Source organism: Salpingoeca rosetta (genome assembly GCF_000188695.1).
Source record: "Salpingoeca rosetta unplaced genomic scaffold supercont1.2, whole genome shotgun sequence".
Lineage (NCBI taxonomy): Eukaryota > Choanoflagellata > Craspedida > Salpingoecidae > Salpingoeca > Salpingoeca rosetta.
In genome coordinates, this window is record NW_004754932.1 from 1,749,658 (window position 1) to 1,766,837 (window position 17,180).

Consider the following 17,180-nt stretch of genomic DNA (forward strand, 5'->3'; position numbering starts at 1 on the left):
CTCTCTCTCTATCTCTCTCTCTCTCTCTCTCCTTCCTCTGTCTCTCTCTCTCCTTCCTCTGTCTCTGTCTCTCTCTCTGTCTCTCTCTCTGTCTCTCTCTCTCTCTGTCTCTCTGTCTCTCTCTCTCTCTCTCTCTCTCTCCTTCCTCTGTCTCTGGTTGCTCATTTAGCCACCAAGTCTCTCGTACGTTGTTGCCGCTCTCACCCGTTCACCGCAACCCCATGCTCCACCCCACCCTCCCCTTCTGTGCCACCGCCGTCACTGTGACCAGATGGACACGCCGCAGGGCTTGACGGACGACAACGGGACGCTGTTTGACCTTCGCGGCATCCGCTCTGAGGAGCAGCTCAAGGCTGTGACGGAGGCCGACGACTTTGACGCCCTCCAGGTGCCCTGCAATGACGGCCCTCCGACAATCGCATGCAATCGCCTGCAACAGGGTGCTCTGTGTGTGTATGTGTGTGGATGTGTGTATGTGTGTGGATGTTCATGAGGGTGAGCCGAATGGGTGTACTCAAGTGTGCAGTGTTCATCTATCTTGTCTCTATTCTCACATTTGTGGTTGACGATTTGGTATTGTGCAGGATGGCCCGAATCCCGAGGAAGAGGAAGAGGAGGTCGTGACGGGCGTGCAGCCGCGCTTCATGCCGCAGCTCGAGGAGGAGGACTACCTGGTATGGCACTCACTCATGCACACTCAAGTGGCGCACAAGCACAAGCACACACATGCGCATACACACAAGCATAAGCACAAACACAGACATGCACACTCAGGCCCATTCTCACGTCCGCACACGCACACACACACCCATTCATCTCTGTTCCTTGGGTTTCCTCTTGTGTATGCGTGCGTGCGTTTGTAGAATGAACTTGAGGAGCAGCTTGACCAGCACTACAACAGTTATCTGGAGCGAAAGAATGTCAAAGTCAAGTAAGTCCCCTCTTAAAGAGCTCACGCTCATCATCATCATCATCATCATCATCATCATCATCATCATCATCATCATCATCAATTTCATCTCACAACCGTCCCATCATCATCCCCCCCCCCCCAAAAAAAAACCACCGCTACCACCAGGCACGTGCGATATGGCAAGAAGTCGACGACGATTGTCGGTGACGTTGCGGACGGCAAGGCCGTGATCACCGCAGAGCGCACATCAGATATGCGCAAGCTTGCAGAGACCGAGCACAAGAAGCGCATTCAACGCGCCTTGAAAGGCGATGACGCCAATGCTGACGGTGTTGAAGGCGGCGAGAGTGACGAGGACGTGGCGAATGCAGGCAGCGGTGACACGGTGCTTGTGCGCTCACACAAGAAGACAACGAGTGCTGCGGCGAACCGGTGGTTTGCCCAGGCTGGCCTTGACGACCTCGACCTCGCCGATGATATTGACATGGAGAGCGATGCAGAGAACACGTCTGGCAGCGGCAGCGACACGGGCAAGCGACGCAGCGGCGCTGGAGGTGATGCTGATGGCAGCAACGGGCCGGCCGCGAAGAAGGGCAAGAGTGGTGCAGTGGGTGATGGTGTTGACGATGAGAGCTGGGCGGAGGAGCTTGGGCTGCAGCTACACAAGGAGGACCTTGAGGACGTGTCTGACGTGTCGGACACAGAGGACGAGGAGGAGGAGAGCGGTGATGAAGACGGGGAAGGCAGGAAGAAGCAGAAGAAGAAGCAGAAGCAGAAGGATGCCGCGCAGCCAATGGTCCCCTCTGCAAAGAAGGCGGCGGGCGACGGCGCTGAGGAGAAAGAGGGTGTGTCTGCAGCTGCAACGGCCATGCGTGAGGTTGCACATGTGCTGAAGAGTGACACGCCCGACGCCGCAGCCAAAGGCGGCACGAGCGGTGGCGATCCGTGGTTTGACGATGACGACGAAGATGATGACGACGAGAAGGCGAAGAAGAAGAAAAAGGCGAGGAAGGCAGCGGAAGAGAATGCCTTTGAAGAGGTGCCGCTGGAGAAGCCCATGGCAGCGAAGCCGTCGCTTGATGCAGAGGGCCTTGCCCTTGCCACAGAGATGGTGGTGCGCAACAAGCGCCGCGCCATCATCGACCAGGCATACAACCGCTATGCGCACAACGACGGGCAGCTTCCCGCCTGGTTTGCAGACGAGGAGAACCCGCACATGAAACCCATGAAGCCCATCACGAAGGAGATGGTGCAGCAGATGAAGGAGTACGAGCGAGAGCTCAACGCCCGCCCCATCAAGAAGGTGATGGAGGCAAAGGCAAAGCGAAAGCACCGCCTCGTCAAGTTCATGGGCAAGGTCAACCAGCAGGCCGCCGTCATTGCCGACAACGACACACTCACAGGTGTGCTGCTGCAATCTCGTGTGTGTGTGTCTGTCTGTATTGTTGTTGTTGTTGTTGTTGTTGTTGTTGTTGTTTTTGTTGTTGTTGTTGTTGTTGTTGTTGTTGTTGTTGTTGTTGTTGTTGTTGTTGTTGTTGTTGTTGTTGTTGTTGTTGTTATTTGTGTGTTTATCTAGTGTGGCAGGTTTTTTGTCCCCTTCCTTCGTTTGAGCTCCCTCCATCGGTCCGGGCCTGCATGAATGGAGACCATTTGTTGTGACTGTCGTTCGCTTCCTCACCTCAACCTGCATCACTACCTCCGCATTCTCTCCTCCCGATCCGGGCGAACAGAACGCGAAAAGGTGCGGCAGATTGAGCAGCTGTACAAGAAGCTCCGGGCCAAGCGCAACCAGCACGAGCGCACAAAGCTCGTTGTTGCCCGCAGGTCGACAGCAAGCAAGAAGCCCACCAGGCCCAAGGGTGCGCATGTGTGTGTGTGTGTGTGTGTGTTTGTTTGCGTCTCGTGCTTGTGCGTTAACATGTGGATACCTGTGCATATGTGCGTCTGGCGTGTACCGTCTTCCTGCTTGCATGGAGATGTGCTCTTGATGGTGATCACACGCACTGCACTGTCATTCGCTTACACACTTACACACTTATACACACACACACACAATGCACGCGCACACTGTCTTCACATCGGGACGCACAGGTGTCACTGGGCGCTACAAGATGGTGGATCGTCGCATGCTCTCAGACAAGCGCGGTGAGGATAACGCTGCACGCCGCAAGAAGCGCAAGCAGAAGCGCAAGCACCGCTAATGATCACGCCAGACCGTGCGTGGCTGGACCCCTGGAGACTCTTCTGGTTGTTCTGGTTGTTGCCCGTGCGCGTCTTTGGTGCGCTTGCCTTGAAATTTCTTCTTGCTTTGGTGTTCTACGTGTGTTGCTGATCATAGCTTGATGTGAGTTGAATGTGTGTGCTTGTGTGTTTGTTCCGCTGTGATCTGGTGTGTTACTGCCGCCATGCTTGCTATTCGCTCTGTATCTCCTACTGTGGTTTGCTGTTGGTTGTACACACGACAACAGGTATGTCGTTGGTTGTGGTTGGTTGTGTGTTTGGAGTTGTATCGTAACTTTCGCATTGCAATGAATGCTTCTTCAACAACATTTCTTGCTGGAGGGTACCCGAGGCAATCTTGAGCTCGTCCATGGCTGGGGGGGGGTTGTGGAGTCAGAACAAGGGTTCAGGGACACACGTCGTCGTCAGTCGAGCGAAGGAAATGAGGGCAGTCGATGTGTGTGTGTGCGTGTGGTTGGCTGGCTGGTGGTGCTGGTTCGCCTTGTTACATTTGCCCGCGAAGGAAGAGGAAAAGGCACACACACACACACGTGAGAGAGAAAAACGAAGACTACCTAAAGATTTTTACTAATTTTCGACACGATAGATTTTTCGCGGATGGCTTCAACGAATGCGAAGCAGCAGCTCAAAGTCACGAGCAGATCCAACCACAACCTGCGCTGATGAGGCCGTTACGAAGGAGGGCTGTGATCGCAGCAGCCACCACCGCCACGGCGGTGCTGCTGTTGGGGGTGGTGTTGGTCGGTGGTGGTGTCGTTGTTGAGAGGGCGCAGGCCATGGAGAGCTGCCCGCTTCCCACACCAGCAAGGAACAGCGTGTCGGATGCGTTGTACGACCAGAACTACGTGTGGCTGCGCAACGTCAACGCCATTGACAGGAACACGCAGCGACCGACGGCACGGCGCAACACCACTTGCTACGTCTCGGACCGGTTCAAGTTTGTGTTCCACCACGTGCTGAAGAACGGCGGCTCAACGATCATGGTGCGCCTGAAGCTCGGGATTGGCGAGACGATCCCAGGCCACAAGCCCGGTGAGCCCTGGCCCGGTGACATGCACCAGCGGGGGTTCACATCGCACGACAAGTCATGGCTGCGCGGTATGCACTGCTCGAAGGCTGTGAGGGAGCTGCGGGACTACGTCCACTTCGCGTTTGTCAGGGACCCGTATTCTCGACTGCGCAGCATACAGGCATTTGCCACGCACCTGCGGCGACCAGCGCACCGTGCGTTTCCGCGGCCGATCCCGTCCCTAGACACGCTGGCCACATCCAGTGACCCGGAGGGCGCGTTCCGTGGTGCCACCAGCATGGGCATCGGGCATGCCATGCCGCAGTCTGGAGTGGTGGCGAGTGGGAGCGGATGGGTCGTGGACTTTGTTGCGGACATTCGCTTCATGCGGGAGGCGTTCCAGGACCACCTTGTCCCCGTGCTGAAGCAGAGGCTTGCTGGCACGGGCATTGACACGACGCCACTGGACAACTTTGCGGCGTACTTTGGCATGACAAAGCAAGTGAACGTGATGAAGAAGAAGGAAGTTGACTTGGAGGAGGAGGAGCGCATTCGCTGCCTGCTCTACAAGAGCCCCGTTTATCGCCGGGACTACGAGCTCTTCTACACCACGCACGAGCGCAAGCGACGGCAGGCAAGCCAGCCATAGTGAAATTTATGTTGTGTGTGTGTGTGTGTTCGTATTTGTATTTGGTTGGTTGATTGGTTGGCTGGGTGTGTGTGTGCGTGTGTCTGTGTGTCTGTGTGTGTCTGTGTTTGTGGTGTGCCACATCACATCATGTCCGTCTTCAAATTCATCATACATAAACAACTTCCATGCTCGACGATGACGTCATCGACAGCCTTAGAAGGGCAGCTCAGGTGCCCGGTTCTTTGCCGTTGCCCTTCATGCATGACTGTACACAACACGCGCGCATGCATGTAACTTTTGCACTGCCAGAGTGCCACTCAGCAACGTCCTAACGACGACGCGAGCGAACAAGCAGTCCTGCACACAGACAGTCCAAGCTGAAAGGGTGGTGGTGTGTCCTTGTGTCAGCGTTAAGGCACATGAGTATGGCACGCCGCTTCGTCGCTGCCGCGGCGGTAGTGCTGGTGCTCATGCACACAGCGGCACCGGCGCGGGGGATCCTCCCGCCACCGTGGGCTGGATGGTTCAGCAAACCTCTGGACAGATTCGCGATGCATTGTCCAAAGGGTGCATCTCTTTCGATGTTGCGCAGTCAATATGACCCTGACTACCACCCTGATGGGTATGCGCGTGTTTGTTGAAAGTGGGCTGATTGTGAGAGGCTGTGCGTGCGTGCTTGTGTGTGTGTGTGTGCGTGTGCATGCGTGCTTGTGTGCGTGCATGCGTGTGTGTGCGTGCATGTGTGTGTGTGTGCATGTGTGTGTGCGTGCATGTGTGTGTGTGTGTCGTAGTTGTTTTTGTGTGTGTGTCGTAGTTGTTTTTGTGTGTGTGTCGTAGTTGTTTGTGTGTGTGTGTGTCGTAGTTGTTTTTGTGTGTGTGTGTGTGTGGTAGTTGTTTGTGTGCGTGTGCGCGAGAGGTTGCGCGCTGCGTCTATGCGCGCGCGCGTGTGTATGTGTGTGTGTTTGCGTGCGTGCGTGCATGTTGTGCCCTCCTCTTCTCCGCGTATGTGTGAGAATTTGACTGAGGCCTCTCAAAGCTCGAATCGCTCACGCATGGTCGTTTCAACTTTGTGGTGTGTCGTGGCTTGCTCCTTCAACCTCATCAGAATCCCATTGTGGGTGCCAAACCTTGTCAAGGCTCGCCGATGGGACTTCTGGTGTACATGGGTGTCCACAGGCTCCACCCACTACACCAGGTTTCCCGCCGATCTCCTCACCATCATCGACAGATGGGATTGGATGTACTACGCATATGGCTACCCTTCTATCCAGTGAGTCAACCCGAGCATGAGCACCGTTGAGTACGCAGCCGCCTTGGCTCCAAAGGAATCTGCGCCCTGTTGTTACATTATCGCTTGCTGACAATTCTCCAAATGAACCCACAACGTTGCCACACAGATGGTCCGACATCCTTGCAGGGGAGGGAAACACAATCTTCGCTTGCCCAGATAATCAATGTGCGTGCGAAGACAAAGTTGCTTGGTTGCATGATTGCTGTGGGTGGCGCGTGTCTACACCTCCGCCCAATGCTCTTTGTTTGTTGGGACAGTCTGATTGACTCTGTGATCGAAAGCGATACCGTGGAGATGGCGACACTCACACACTTGATTTGTCGGCAGACGTGGCTGGTGTGAAGAGGTTGTTTGATGACGCCGAAGTGGCCAATTCAATCGACCCCAACGTGTACAGTACGCCCGTAAGGAGATACTGGCAGCTGCTGTGCGAACCCATCGAAAACGCCAAGCTCACCGATTGTCGAAGCGACATTGTGTTCGCGAATGACTACGAGGAAGAGCTCCTTTACGCTTTCACCGAAAGGGTGCTGACAGGTGAGCATTCATCAAGTGGAAGCCACTTCACTCAAGCACTAACCGCCCACGCACACACACACACACACACACACACACACACACACACACACACACACACACACACACAGAACACGTTGTGCGCTTGCAGGTTTGACACAACAGCACTCTCACGCACTTTGCTCCTTGTCATGTGCTTGAAATGGCCAGGGTGGCGCAGTGAATATGACGCCGACTTGCTGGATTCAAAATTCAAGGTGTGCACGCAATGCTGCAATGAGATGCGAGGTTGCTTGATCGCTCGATCATGTGGTGAATTGACAATGTACTTGTTGTGATCTGAGTGGCTTCTGTGTCGTCATTTCCAACTCACCGCCAGTGGTGTTCTTGGTGACTGGTTTGGATGACTTGGTCCTCCGCACCAATTCCTGGGTACTCGACGATGCCTCGCCAGTTTATCACCTGCAAGGTATGTTCCCGCAGCATGTGGGCTACCACACGACTGTTCAGCCACACACACACATCACTTGCCCATATGCATACTTCATGGTTTCACAACTGCATGCGCGCAGCGTTCTATTTTCTGCACATGATCGCCGCCTCTCCTCCTGGATTGCAGCTAAAGGGCTAACACGTGCTCACTCCTGTTCGTAGGTCGAGTGTGACAGGGACTCTGGCTTCAAACCAATGAACGAGCGCGAGTGCGAGTGTAAGTTCGTATCACCCACCCACCTCATACGCATCTAAATCAGCAACATGCAAATATCAAACAGCACCGCCACCCCATCTTGTTGTTCAGAGCTTGTGCTGAGACTGCTCGCCTTTTGTTGCCCATTGCACTGCAGACGTCACGTGTCCGTACATCACCCTGGAACACGGGAGCCACACCGGCTATCAGGGTGGTGCTATCGGTGAGCAACATGCATGTGCATGTGTGCATGTATGCAAGTATGTATGCAAGTGTGCAAGTGTGTCAGAGTGTACACGCGCGTATGGGAGGGGTGAGTGTGTGTGTTTGCGTGAGTGTGTACTGATGTGTGTAAGTGTGTGTGTGAGTGTGTGTCCTCACGTGTCATTGCAATAAGCGGGAACTGTTCTCTGAAGCAATGGTGGCATGTGTTGACCCAGAATATGCCCACTTCACGTTCCACTTCGCGTTCCACAACACCAACCATATTCACAGGTGTCGACTTCACATACGAATCCTGCGACGAGGGCTACGAGCTGTCAACCACCGGCGACAAGACGCGCACGTGCGGGTGGCTTGGCGACGAGCTCGTGTGGTCCGGCACCCCAAAGACATGCGACGGTGCGTGCATGTTGATGAGTGCGTGTGTGTGGTTTGTGTGAGCACCCATGCGGTGTGGGCTTTGGAGAACGCGTACAGTGTGCTAGTGCAGACTTGTGAATGTCAAGAGGCAGGTTCATTTCACGCTGTACATTCGCTCACGGTGCACCCCATGCCCTGTTTCTCCCACCATTCTCCTGTGGCGACTTTGTGACGGTTCTGTGGCCTTGCTACCAGACATTGACGAGTGTGCCACTGGCGCCCACAACTGCGATGGGCCATCAGCCATCTGCATCAACACGCCAGGCAGCTTTTCGTGCTCGTGCATCTACGGCACTTTGGTGGATGGACAGTGTGTCGGTGAGTACGGAGCAGCATTGTGGCACATGCTTGCCTGCGCGCACGCGTGGGTGCTTACAGCCAGTTTGATGTTGGTGCTGCAATGCTCTTTCTGCGACCCTCACAGTTACACCCTGCTGTTTGCTCTACAGTCCCCGCCCCATCCGTGAGCATGAGTGTTGGCGTGGCATCCCTGTCCTTTACCCTCTCTGGCCAATGGACAACCGAGTTTCCAAACTATCAGGTCAGCGCTGCAGGTGTCACGGCACGCGCACCCGGTTCTATCATATTGTGTCCACATTTTGTGTACACCGTGTACTTGAGAGCGTGTGCACACAGCTGCGAGTAGGGGTGAGCACGATTGTGATTGTGAGGGTCGCTCGTTCGCTTACCTGACGCGCGTGTTGTTTGCATGTGTGTGTGTGTGCGTGTGTGTTTATGTGTGCGTGGATTGGATGGCGTGCAGGTGTCTATTGGTCGCTGGGCATACGATCTGTCCGCGCACACAGACATCAACGGGTACCCGCAAGTTGTGTCCAAACCCTTTACCTCCCACGCCGTATCGAACCTGGCCCACGGAACTCGCTACAGGGTATGTTGGAACTGTGTTTCAATTCATGTGATGCAAACGTGCACATGCACTGGAACATCCACACACTCACAGGTATAATCACATCCACACGCACACATGTATAATCACATCCACACACATGTCCACATGCACACATAAACATCCACACACACACGCACACATACGCCCACACGCCCACTGACTCACGTCCACGCACCCCACCACCCCCCTATCCTCGTGAACCAACGAATGCTTTGCCTGCTGGTTTGCCAGGTCACCCTGACGCCGCTTGATGAGTATGATCAGCCACAGCCACACTTTGAGCACGTTGCGTACCACACCGGCACGACAGATCCGCAGACACCGTGCGGCTGCCAAGGCCTCTCTGATGCGCCTGTGGACTTCAATATGGAGCAGTTCAACGGGCACATCACGTTTGAGTGGAGGGACCGCAGCATGTGCGAGTCGGCCTTCACCTTCACCCGCAACGGCGTTGGCCTTGCCTCGCGTTTCGAAAGCACGGCCGAGGACCTTTGCGATGCGGCGTACAAGCCCCTCTCTCTCTTTGACGACCTCACCATCCAATCATGTGAGTCGTGTGCGTGTGCATGTGTACGTGTGCATGTGTGCGTGTGCATGTGTGCGTGTGCAAGAGATGGCATGTGTGTGTGCGTGTGCGTTAGAAACGTGCGTCTGTGCATCTGGTTCAGTGTACGTACTTGTGTCTTCGTGTGTGCGTGGCTGGGATCACCGTGGAATACTTTATACTTCTCTTTGCTCATCAATCACGTGGTTGTTTGTTGCCCATGTCGCTTCACTGTTTCAATGTTGATGCACGGCGACCACAGCCGGCAGCTTCGCTGAGCTCGACTCCTCCATCAACTACAAGCTTCCCGAAGGTAAGCACGCCACTGTTGTGCACACACAACAAGAACGCGGGACAAGCAAACGCAACACAAATAGACGAGCAAACGCAACACAAATGTTTAAAAACAATGTACACCAACACACACACACACCCATTATCCTACGTCCGCACTGCAATACCTCCCACACCTTGCGCTCACGTGTATTGAACCCAATGCCTTGTTCGTGTTGTGTGTATGTATGCTTGTTGGTCTGTTTCCGTCCAGGGTCCTTCTATCTCCGGCTGAGCACGGCGGTGGACGAGGGCGACATGCGCCTCATGTATCCTCACGAGCTGCAACGCCAGAGTACGTTTGATGAATGGACAGCAACGCAACCTTGGTCGCTCGCCTTGTTTGTAATGTCTGTTTGTACTTTGTATTCCTTGCTTGTTCGCTTGTGTGCTTGTGTTTTTTGGTCCACCTGCTCGCAAGCGCCAACCTGCGCTCAACTCACGCGCCACCACCAACACCGCCACATTCGCCAGAAACGCACTTTGCGTCCACCAGCACGACCACGACTGCTGCGCCGCTAGGAGTGCCCAAGGACGAGCACCGCTACTACCCCGGCACATCCTCACCGGTTGCATCCGTGACGGAGTGCAAGGACCTGTGCGACATCCGCTCCTCCTGGTGTATCGCCTTTGTTGTGCAGACCAAGACGGACGACACGCTTGTGTGCCACCAGCTGCGTGTTGTGCAGACGGCTGCCCTGAAAAGCGGCGAGAAGAAGGCCGTATCGTACGAGCGCGTCACCGTGTCCGGCACGGGCGTGTCCGGCTCCTACATCTTCGACGGCACGCAGGACGACTGCGAGCAGGCGTGTATTGACTCTGGCTCGTGTGTCCTGACCATGGTGGATGAGGGCGTGTGTGGGGTCATCAACAGCGCCGTGACAACGGGAACGCCGGCCACCGCCACCCACGCCAGTTTCCAGCCCGACTTCAGCCGCTTCATCCCCGGCCCAGAGGCAGGCAGCACGCAGAGGTACTGCGTTGCCGCCACCAACCCCACCTGGTACACGGAGGGCGGGTACAGCTCCCAGCTCGCGTGCAAGGACTTTGAGGTGATGTGGGAGAGCTACCTCGAGGGCCAGGTCACCATCGACTCGAAGGAGATCCACCTCCCTGTTGAGCACGTGGAGATTGAGTACGAGATTGGGCCCATCCGTGGCCGCCGCGTCACCAACGAGGACGGCAAGTTCTTCATCCACATCCTCTCGGACCAGCTGCGCGGCAACCGCAACCGCATGACGCTCCGCTTCTCCAAGACCACGGGCAACATCAGGCACACGTTTTCCTGCGGCGGCATTGCATGCACAGAGACCACGCTCATCATGGAGCACCTGCGCTTCGACCACCACGCGAGTGTCAGTGACACGACCTCCCTCCCCTTCAGTGGTATCGTCTCAATTGGTGGTACGGAGCACGAGGGCCTTCCTGACGGCTGCCCGCTCAAGGACGTCGAGGTGTGCCTGTACGACATCAACCAGGCCAACACCCTCATCAACTGCGATGTGACGGACTCCAAGGGGCGCTACCTCATCCGCGCCGTCATGGGCACATCTGTCACCGTCGGCCTCACCTATGGCAACTCGTCCCACACCTATGAGCGCGCGCCATACGCCAGGGACGCTGCCAACGCCCCCTCAGGCCTGCATCAGGTCATTGACGCGACAAACACCATGGTGCGTACACCGTACTACGATGTGACGGACGGCAAGTTCTGGGAGAACATCAACTTTAAGGACACGACCACTGACAAAGGTACCATCGACATTGCTGGTGGGCTGTGCAACCTCAACCTCGGCGATGCGGTGATGGAGTTCCGGTATGACGCGTGCCCAACGTGGGTGAAGACACACACCGTCTCCGACCGCCTGTCTGAGTGGACGCTGCCAGCGCAGATCATCACGGTGCGCTTCAAGGAGATAACGCGCAACTACGAGGTGCGCGGCGAGATAACGCGCTACTTCTCGGCCAAGCTGGGCAACTCGCGGTCGCTGTACTTGGACCTGCGCAACCCGCAGGAGGACGACGAGGACAAGAAGACGGTGCGGTTCGAGTACCACCCGCCACCGCAGCTGAGCGTTGAGTTTGACAAGGAGGTGAAGCACAACTGTAACAGCACAGAGGGCGATCGCCCCTTGCACGTTGTGAAGCAGAACGTGGAGCTGAAGGCGACTGTGAAGGTCATTGAGGACTATGGCGAAGGCGTGGGCACGTGCGATGCGGTGCCGGGCCAGATTGAGGTTGAGAACCAGTTGGGCGAGTCGCCGGCCATCGTGGACGTGCTCAACGCAACCACTCCGCTCTCTGACGACCAGCTGAACAAGCTCAAGCGCTGCTACGACACATGCATCAGGGACGTGAAGATGGACGAGGAGCTTGAGGATGGCGAGACGGTGTACTCCAACACGCGCATCGAGCTGAGCATCATGACGGGTGAGCCGGAGACCAACCCACAGGCCATCGACCCCGAGAACCCGCACTCCAAGCTCTTCCGCGTCACCATGCACAACCTGCCGCACAATCCCGTCAGCGTGTACGAGAAGGTGGTGGTGATTGGTGACAAGGTCATCTCCAAGTACTTCAGCGTGCCCTTCCCGCGCTACCGACCGCTTGCGGTGGTGCAAGATCCGCCCGGTGGCCTCTCCACCGTCACGTACTCCAAGGCGTACGCCAACTTCTATGTCGACACGTACACGCACGAGGTGTACAACGGGTTCTACACCTCGCTTGGCGTTGCGCCTGTCAAGGCCGGGGCAGAGACGCAAACCTGCGGCGGATTTGGTGCGATGCTGTGTGTCAAGTCATCGGACGTCGACACCACGCCCGTGTTTATCCGGACAGACTTGGCGATGGTGCGTGGCATAATTGGTACTGTTGTACGAGCGAGTTTCCATATGTACATGTGTGTGTGTGTGGATAAATGTGCGAGTGCGTACTTGCGCGTATGTACTTGTGTGAGTTGTGTGTGGCGTGACGTTCCAGTGAGTATGCCCCCTGGACCACTTGCATGTGAGTCGACATTTTTTGTTGTGCTGCCATGATATGATGGTGCACGTTGGGCTCAACGCCATTTGTGATCGCGCATGTGCTGCATCCTTTTCAGGACTGGGCAAGCGCCGATCCTGAAGACAACTACATGACGGGGCAGACGATGGCGTTTGAGATTTCGCTGACGACCTCTGACGATGTGATGACGGCTGGCGAGAAGTCGGACATGTTCCTCGTGCCCGCACTCAACGTGGTGTGGCTCGAGACGGAGGAGGTCTCGTTCGACGTGGAGCAGTGCCAGGCATCCAAGCAGACCAAGGTCAAGTGGAGCCTCGAGGGCCAGGACAACACGGAGGTGCTGAGCTGGGTGTCTGCGTTTGAGATTGAGAACAAGGAGATCCCAGACCTTCGCAAGCTGCTCGCTCTCGCCGAACAGCCGCCAGGCGATGACGACGACGAGACGGAGGAGGATAGAGAGGAGAAGGCTGCTGAGCTGCGGCGGGCGATCAAGGCGTGGGAGGACAACTTGGCGCGCAACAAGGAAGTGCGGCAGCAGGCGGCAGACGGAACGCTCGAGTCCGTGCAGGCCCTCATGTCCAACACGTTCTTCAACGAGTACCACTGCACGCCTGAAATACCGGATATGTCGCAGCATCCTTGGACTGACAGGAGATCTGCGGAGGAACTGAAGAGGGCAGCGTCAAAGGAGGAGCGGTGCAACTTTCTCGGCACTTCGCACATTGAAAACGACGTCGGCTTGGGCGCAGCGCTTGCCCCACACGACCTGATTGACAACGCACGCGACGTGGACGGCCAGGCTGCCTCGGATGCGGACAAGACGCAACTTCGCAGCATCAACGCAATCAAGTTCTCTGGTGGCGGCTCCACGTACACGTTTGGGGTGGACATCTCCAAGTCCACGAGCGTTGTAGCCGGCGACACCAACACGGTGGAAGCGACGCTTGGCGTGGAGACCAGCTTTGAGTTCAAGGTGTTTGGCATCGGCGCAAGCTTTGAAGGCGCGCTTGGGTACCACCACGATCAAACGAATGACGAGGAACACGAGGCAGGCGTGGATACTGAAACCCACATCGAAGTCACCGTGAGTTGAAGGGGGTGTTGTGGTGGGTGGGGGGAGGGGTAGTGGAGCACATGTGAGTTCATGATATTGGGCACTTGATGTCATTCGTGTGTGTGTGTGTGTGTGAGTGTGTGAGTGTGTGAGTGTGTGTGTGTGTGAGTGTGAGAGAGTGTGTGTGCGAGTGTGTGAGTGTGTGTGCGAGTGTGTGAGTGTGTGTGCGAGTGTGTGTGTGTGTGTGTGTGAGTGTGTGAGAGAGTGTGTGAGTGTGTTGTCGTGATGTCGTGTTGTTGAGTATGTGACCTTGTGCGAACATGATTCGGTGTTGTGTGTCCATTATCATGTTCAGATTCTATTGTGTTCCCTGCACACAGTCGAGGTTTATGCCTGTGCTCGTGTTGATTGACTTGACCGCATCCACAACCCGCCACCACCACCGTTTAGCTTGGTGACCCGGACCCCTTTGACGTGTTTGATGTCAAAATGTATCTGCACCCCGACTACGGCACGCTCGTGTTCCACACCACCTCTGGCCAGTCCTCCTGTCCACACGAGCCCAACACCGTGCAGCTTGAGCAGCCTGGCGTGAGCATCTTGAAGCGGCCAGAGGCGCCCGTGCTGCCTGGCGAACCCGCCGTGTTCGAGCTCCTGCTCAAGAATGACGGTCCCATGACTTCAGACTTTAACGTGAGTGTTGTGATTGGGGTGGTTGCATTTGCGATTGTGTTGATGTGTTTGGGCTTGCACTGCATGCTTGCATTGTGGAGATTCTTGTCTTGGTACGCTCAGCAGCAGTTGGACAGACACGTGTCCTGCACGTTCCCACATATTTACACTTTGTTCTCACAATCATCTCCCCTCCCCTCCTCCACTCCTCCGAACTCCGGTCTCCGTCCCGCCCCACAACATGCGCAGCTGTTCTATCTGTCGTGGCTGAACCAAGACGGCCTTGAAGTCGTGGCCAACGGACAGGCACTGGAGACGCCACTTGTCTTTGAAGGCTTCCCGGCCAACTCAGCAAGCCACATTGTCATCACCGTGAACCAGGGCCCCAACAAGTTCAAGTATGACCCAGTCGCCATTGGCTGGCGATCGCTGTGCGAGGCCGACAGGCACCCCGACAACGGTTACATCACAGACGAAGTAACGAGCGTGGAGTACGTGTACTTGGAGGCTGAGTTCCTGCAACCGTGCAGCCCGGTGAAGCTCGTTGGCGAGATTGGCGAGTCTGGCGCGTTCACCCTCAACCAGGAGACGATGGAGCAGGACTACAAGCCTGGCCAGATCCGCGTCGTTGCCTTCAACTCGGACCACGCCGAGCGCACGTGGCTGGAGGACGATCGCCTGGAGAAGGTCGTCATTGAGTACAAGCCCGCCAACTCGTACGTCTGGCTGCTGGCCCGCGATGAAAACGGGGATGCGCTGGACATTCGCGAGCGCGAGAACGAGTACGGCTACATAACGTCGTGGTGGGACGCGTCCACGCTGCTTGAGGGCGACTACCACCTCCGCATCCGCGCGCAGTGCCAGGCGTCCATCAACGAGATGCCCGATGGCATTGATGAGCAAGTGTCGTCCATTGCGCTTGGCGTTGTTGACCGCAGCCCGCCGGTCGTGTTTGGGTTCCCTGAGCCAGCGGATGGGGAGTTCTTCCCTGGCGACGAGATGTCGTTCCAGTTCAACGAGGACGTGGAGTGCCGGCAGCCGTTCATCTTCCAGGTGTCGCTGACGGTGGAGGACTACGACCGCGACTTCAACAACAACAACATGGTGATTGTGTGCGAGGGCCGCAAGATCTCCATGTCACTTCGCCGCAGGTTCCGCTACGACGAGGTCAACGGCCTCACTGCCACTGTTGTCATCGAGAACGTCAAGGACCTCAACGACAACTTGATGGAGTTCCCACCCGAGCACACGTTCCAGTTTGCGGAGCTGAACCTGGCCGATGCCAGCGTCACGCTGAACGGCCTGGTGCTGGCAGCGCCGTACCAGGACGTGTATGCCGACACCACGTCGCAGGAGTACGCAGACTTTGCTGGCGTGCTAAAGACGGAGCTGGCCACTATTGTGGACACGGACCCCTCACGCGTGACCATCACGGGCATCTCCCCCGTTGACGCGACCAACTTCGAGGCTGGCATCACCGTCTCGCTCCGTTTCACGCCTGAAGGAACAGACACAGCAGCTACTGGCCGTCGCCGTCGTGCCACCACTTCGACTGCCACGGATCTCGCCAGCCTGCTGCAGAGCCGGCTGCAGGATGCAGCGTACACGGAATCGCTCTCTGTCCTCAACACTGCCTCGCTGGACGAGGAAGCGACGGTCGACGTGGAGCCGTCCACCGCGGACTTGGCGCAGAACGACGCCGTCAGCGCTGACACCCAAACCTCCGGCGCAGGTGCTGCAGGTGCTTCCGACACATCGACATCTGCATCGACCGGCTCATCCGCTTCTGGGACCGATTCGTGGGCGAACATCAAGCTGGGTGAGTGAGTGTGCCGGCGTATGTGTGCGTGCTTATGTTGGCAATTTGGGTAGTTCATCGATTGTTGGAATTGGTCAGCGTGTTGCGTCTCCAACCCAAATGATGAACGTGTGTGTGTGTGTGCGTGTGCGCGCGTGTGGGTTTCCATCCCCTCTCCGTTTCGTTCTAACACCAGTTGCATTCATCTATGTTCTTCACGATTGTGATCCCAGATATCGCCATTGGAATGCTTGCAGTCGTGCTGTGCATGCTTGTGATTCTGCTTGTGAGGGGCCAGTCAAAGGCCGCTGCATCCTCACCAAAGCGGATGTCCAGCATGTTTCCTCTGCGGCTTTCACCCTTTGCCCGAACAAGCTCTCGCGTTTCTCCGTTTGCTGACACTGACACGTGCGAGACTTCCAACGCGTAAGTGGTGGGGAGCATATATATTCGTCCTGGCCAATGCTCAGTGATGGGCATGTTGACGTCGAACACATTGCATACAACCGAAATGGCGTTCTTGTGCGCCTTCATGATCGTTTTCTTTCTGCGCCGAATGTTGTCATTTCTATGTGGTTGGACGTGATGTGAATGTCAGCGCTTTCTTCTTGTGCTTCCTGATTGCATGGGCTGTGCGACATGCACGCGTGGTTTGTGTGCTCAGCGATGATAGATGGATGTCATGCATGCATCGCGTGTTTTAGTGGCTGTTGAGTGAGTCCATTCTGCTGTCTGGTCCGCGCGTTTGCGCATTTACATAGTGCGAATACACGAACTATTTGGGAGCGCCGAGGCAGCACCTGTGTAAGTTCTCGTGCTGGAGAGGGAGGGGACACGACTGCCTGGCGAAGGATGGGGCTGCCGCGCGCGGCAAAAAAAAGTCAACAGTCACGTTCGTGTTGTCATACGCTTGGCTTTTATTTTAAAAAGGGAGC

At 56.2% G+C, this 17,180-nt stretch overlaps 3 protein-coding genes across 3 annotated transcripts in view; all 3 read left to right on the forward strand.

Moving 5' to 3' along the window:
• PTSG_00948 (FtsJ cell division protein) overlaps positions 1 to 3,114 on the forward strand; it is a gene marked incomplete at both ends in the record, with an annotated part of 7,381 nt that extends 4,267 nt beyond the window's left edge. Inside the window, 6 exons of the mRNA XM_004998364.1 lie at positions 272 to 451; positions 864 to 926; positions 1,176 to 1,848; positions 1,882 to 2,316; positions 2,644 to 2,772; positions 3,005 to 3,114. Of these exons, the coding sequence (XP_004998421.1) occupies positions 272 to 451; positions 864 to 926; positions 1,176 to 1,848; positions 1,882 to 2,316; positions 2,644 to 2,772; positions 3,005 to 3,114 (1,590 nt within the window). The remainder of the gene's footprint in view (positions 1 to 271; positions 452 to 863; positions 927 to 1,175; positions 1,849 to 1,881; positions 2,317 to 2,643; positions 2,773 to 3,004) is intronic.
• Positions 3,115 to 3,739: 625 nt separating this feature from the next.
• PTSG_11663 (uncharacterized protein) lies at positions 3,740 to 4,986 on the forward strand. The gene has a single exon (XM_004998365.1). It carries the CDS (start codon positions 3,817 to 3,819, stop codon positions 4,810 to 4,812), a length of 996 nt encoding a protein of 331 aa, XP_004998422.1. The 5' UTR covers positions 3,740 to 3,816; the 3' UTR covers positions 4,813 to 4,986.
• Positions 4,987 to 5,087: 101 nt separating this feature from the next.
• PTSG_11664 (uncharacterized protein) lies at positions 5,088 to 17,030 on the forward strand. The gene is made up of 20 exons (XM_004998366.1): positions 5,088 to 5,416; positions 5,900 to 6,064; positions 6,192 to 6,250; positions 6,413 to 6,622; positions 6,812 to 6,858; positions 7,056 to 7,070; positions 7,256 to 7,310; positions 7,447 to 7,512; positions 7,785 to 7,910; positions 8,127 to 8,249; positions 8,381 to 8,472; positions 8,695 to 8,820; positions 9,073 to 9,388; positions 9,648 to 9,698; positions 9,933 to 10,013; positions 10,193 to 12,567; positions 12,819 to 13,805; positions 14,226 to 14,468; positions 14,697 to 16,266; positions 16,479 to 17,030. Exons 1-20 carry the CDS (start codon positions 5,214 to 5,216, stop codon positions 16,673 to 16,675), a joined length of 7,107 nt encoding a protein of 2,368 aa, XP_004998423.1. The 5' UTR covers positions 5,088 to 5,213; the 3' UTR covers positions 16,676 to 17,030.
• Positions 17,031 to 17,180: the final 150 nt, after the last annotated feature.

Coding starts and splice junctions, on each gene's coding strand:
- PTSG_11663 (XM_004998365.1), top strand. CDS start 3,817: ATGAGGCCGTTACGAAGGAGGGCTGTGATCGCAGCAGCCACCACCGCC.
- PTSG_11664 (XM_004998366.1), top strand. CDS start 5,214: ATGAGTATGGCACGCCGCTTCGTCGCTGCCGCGGCGGTAGTGCTGGTG. Junction 7,513..7,784: donor CTATCAGGGTGGTGCTATCG/GTGAGCAACATG, acceptor CCATATTCACAG/GTGTCGACTTCACATACGAA. Junction 7,911..8,126: donor CACCCCAAAGACATGCGACG/GTGCGTGCATGT, acceptor CCTTGCTACCAG/ACATTGACGAGTGTGCCACT.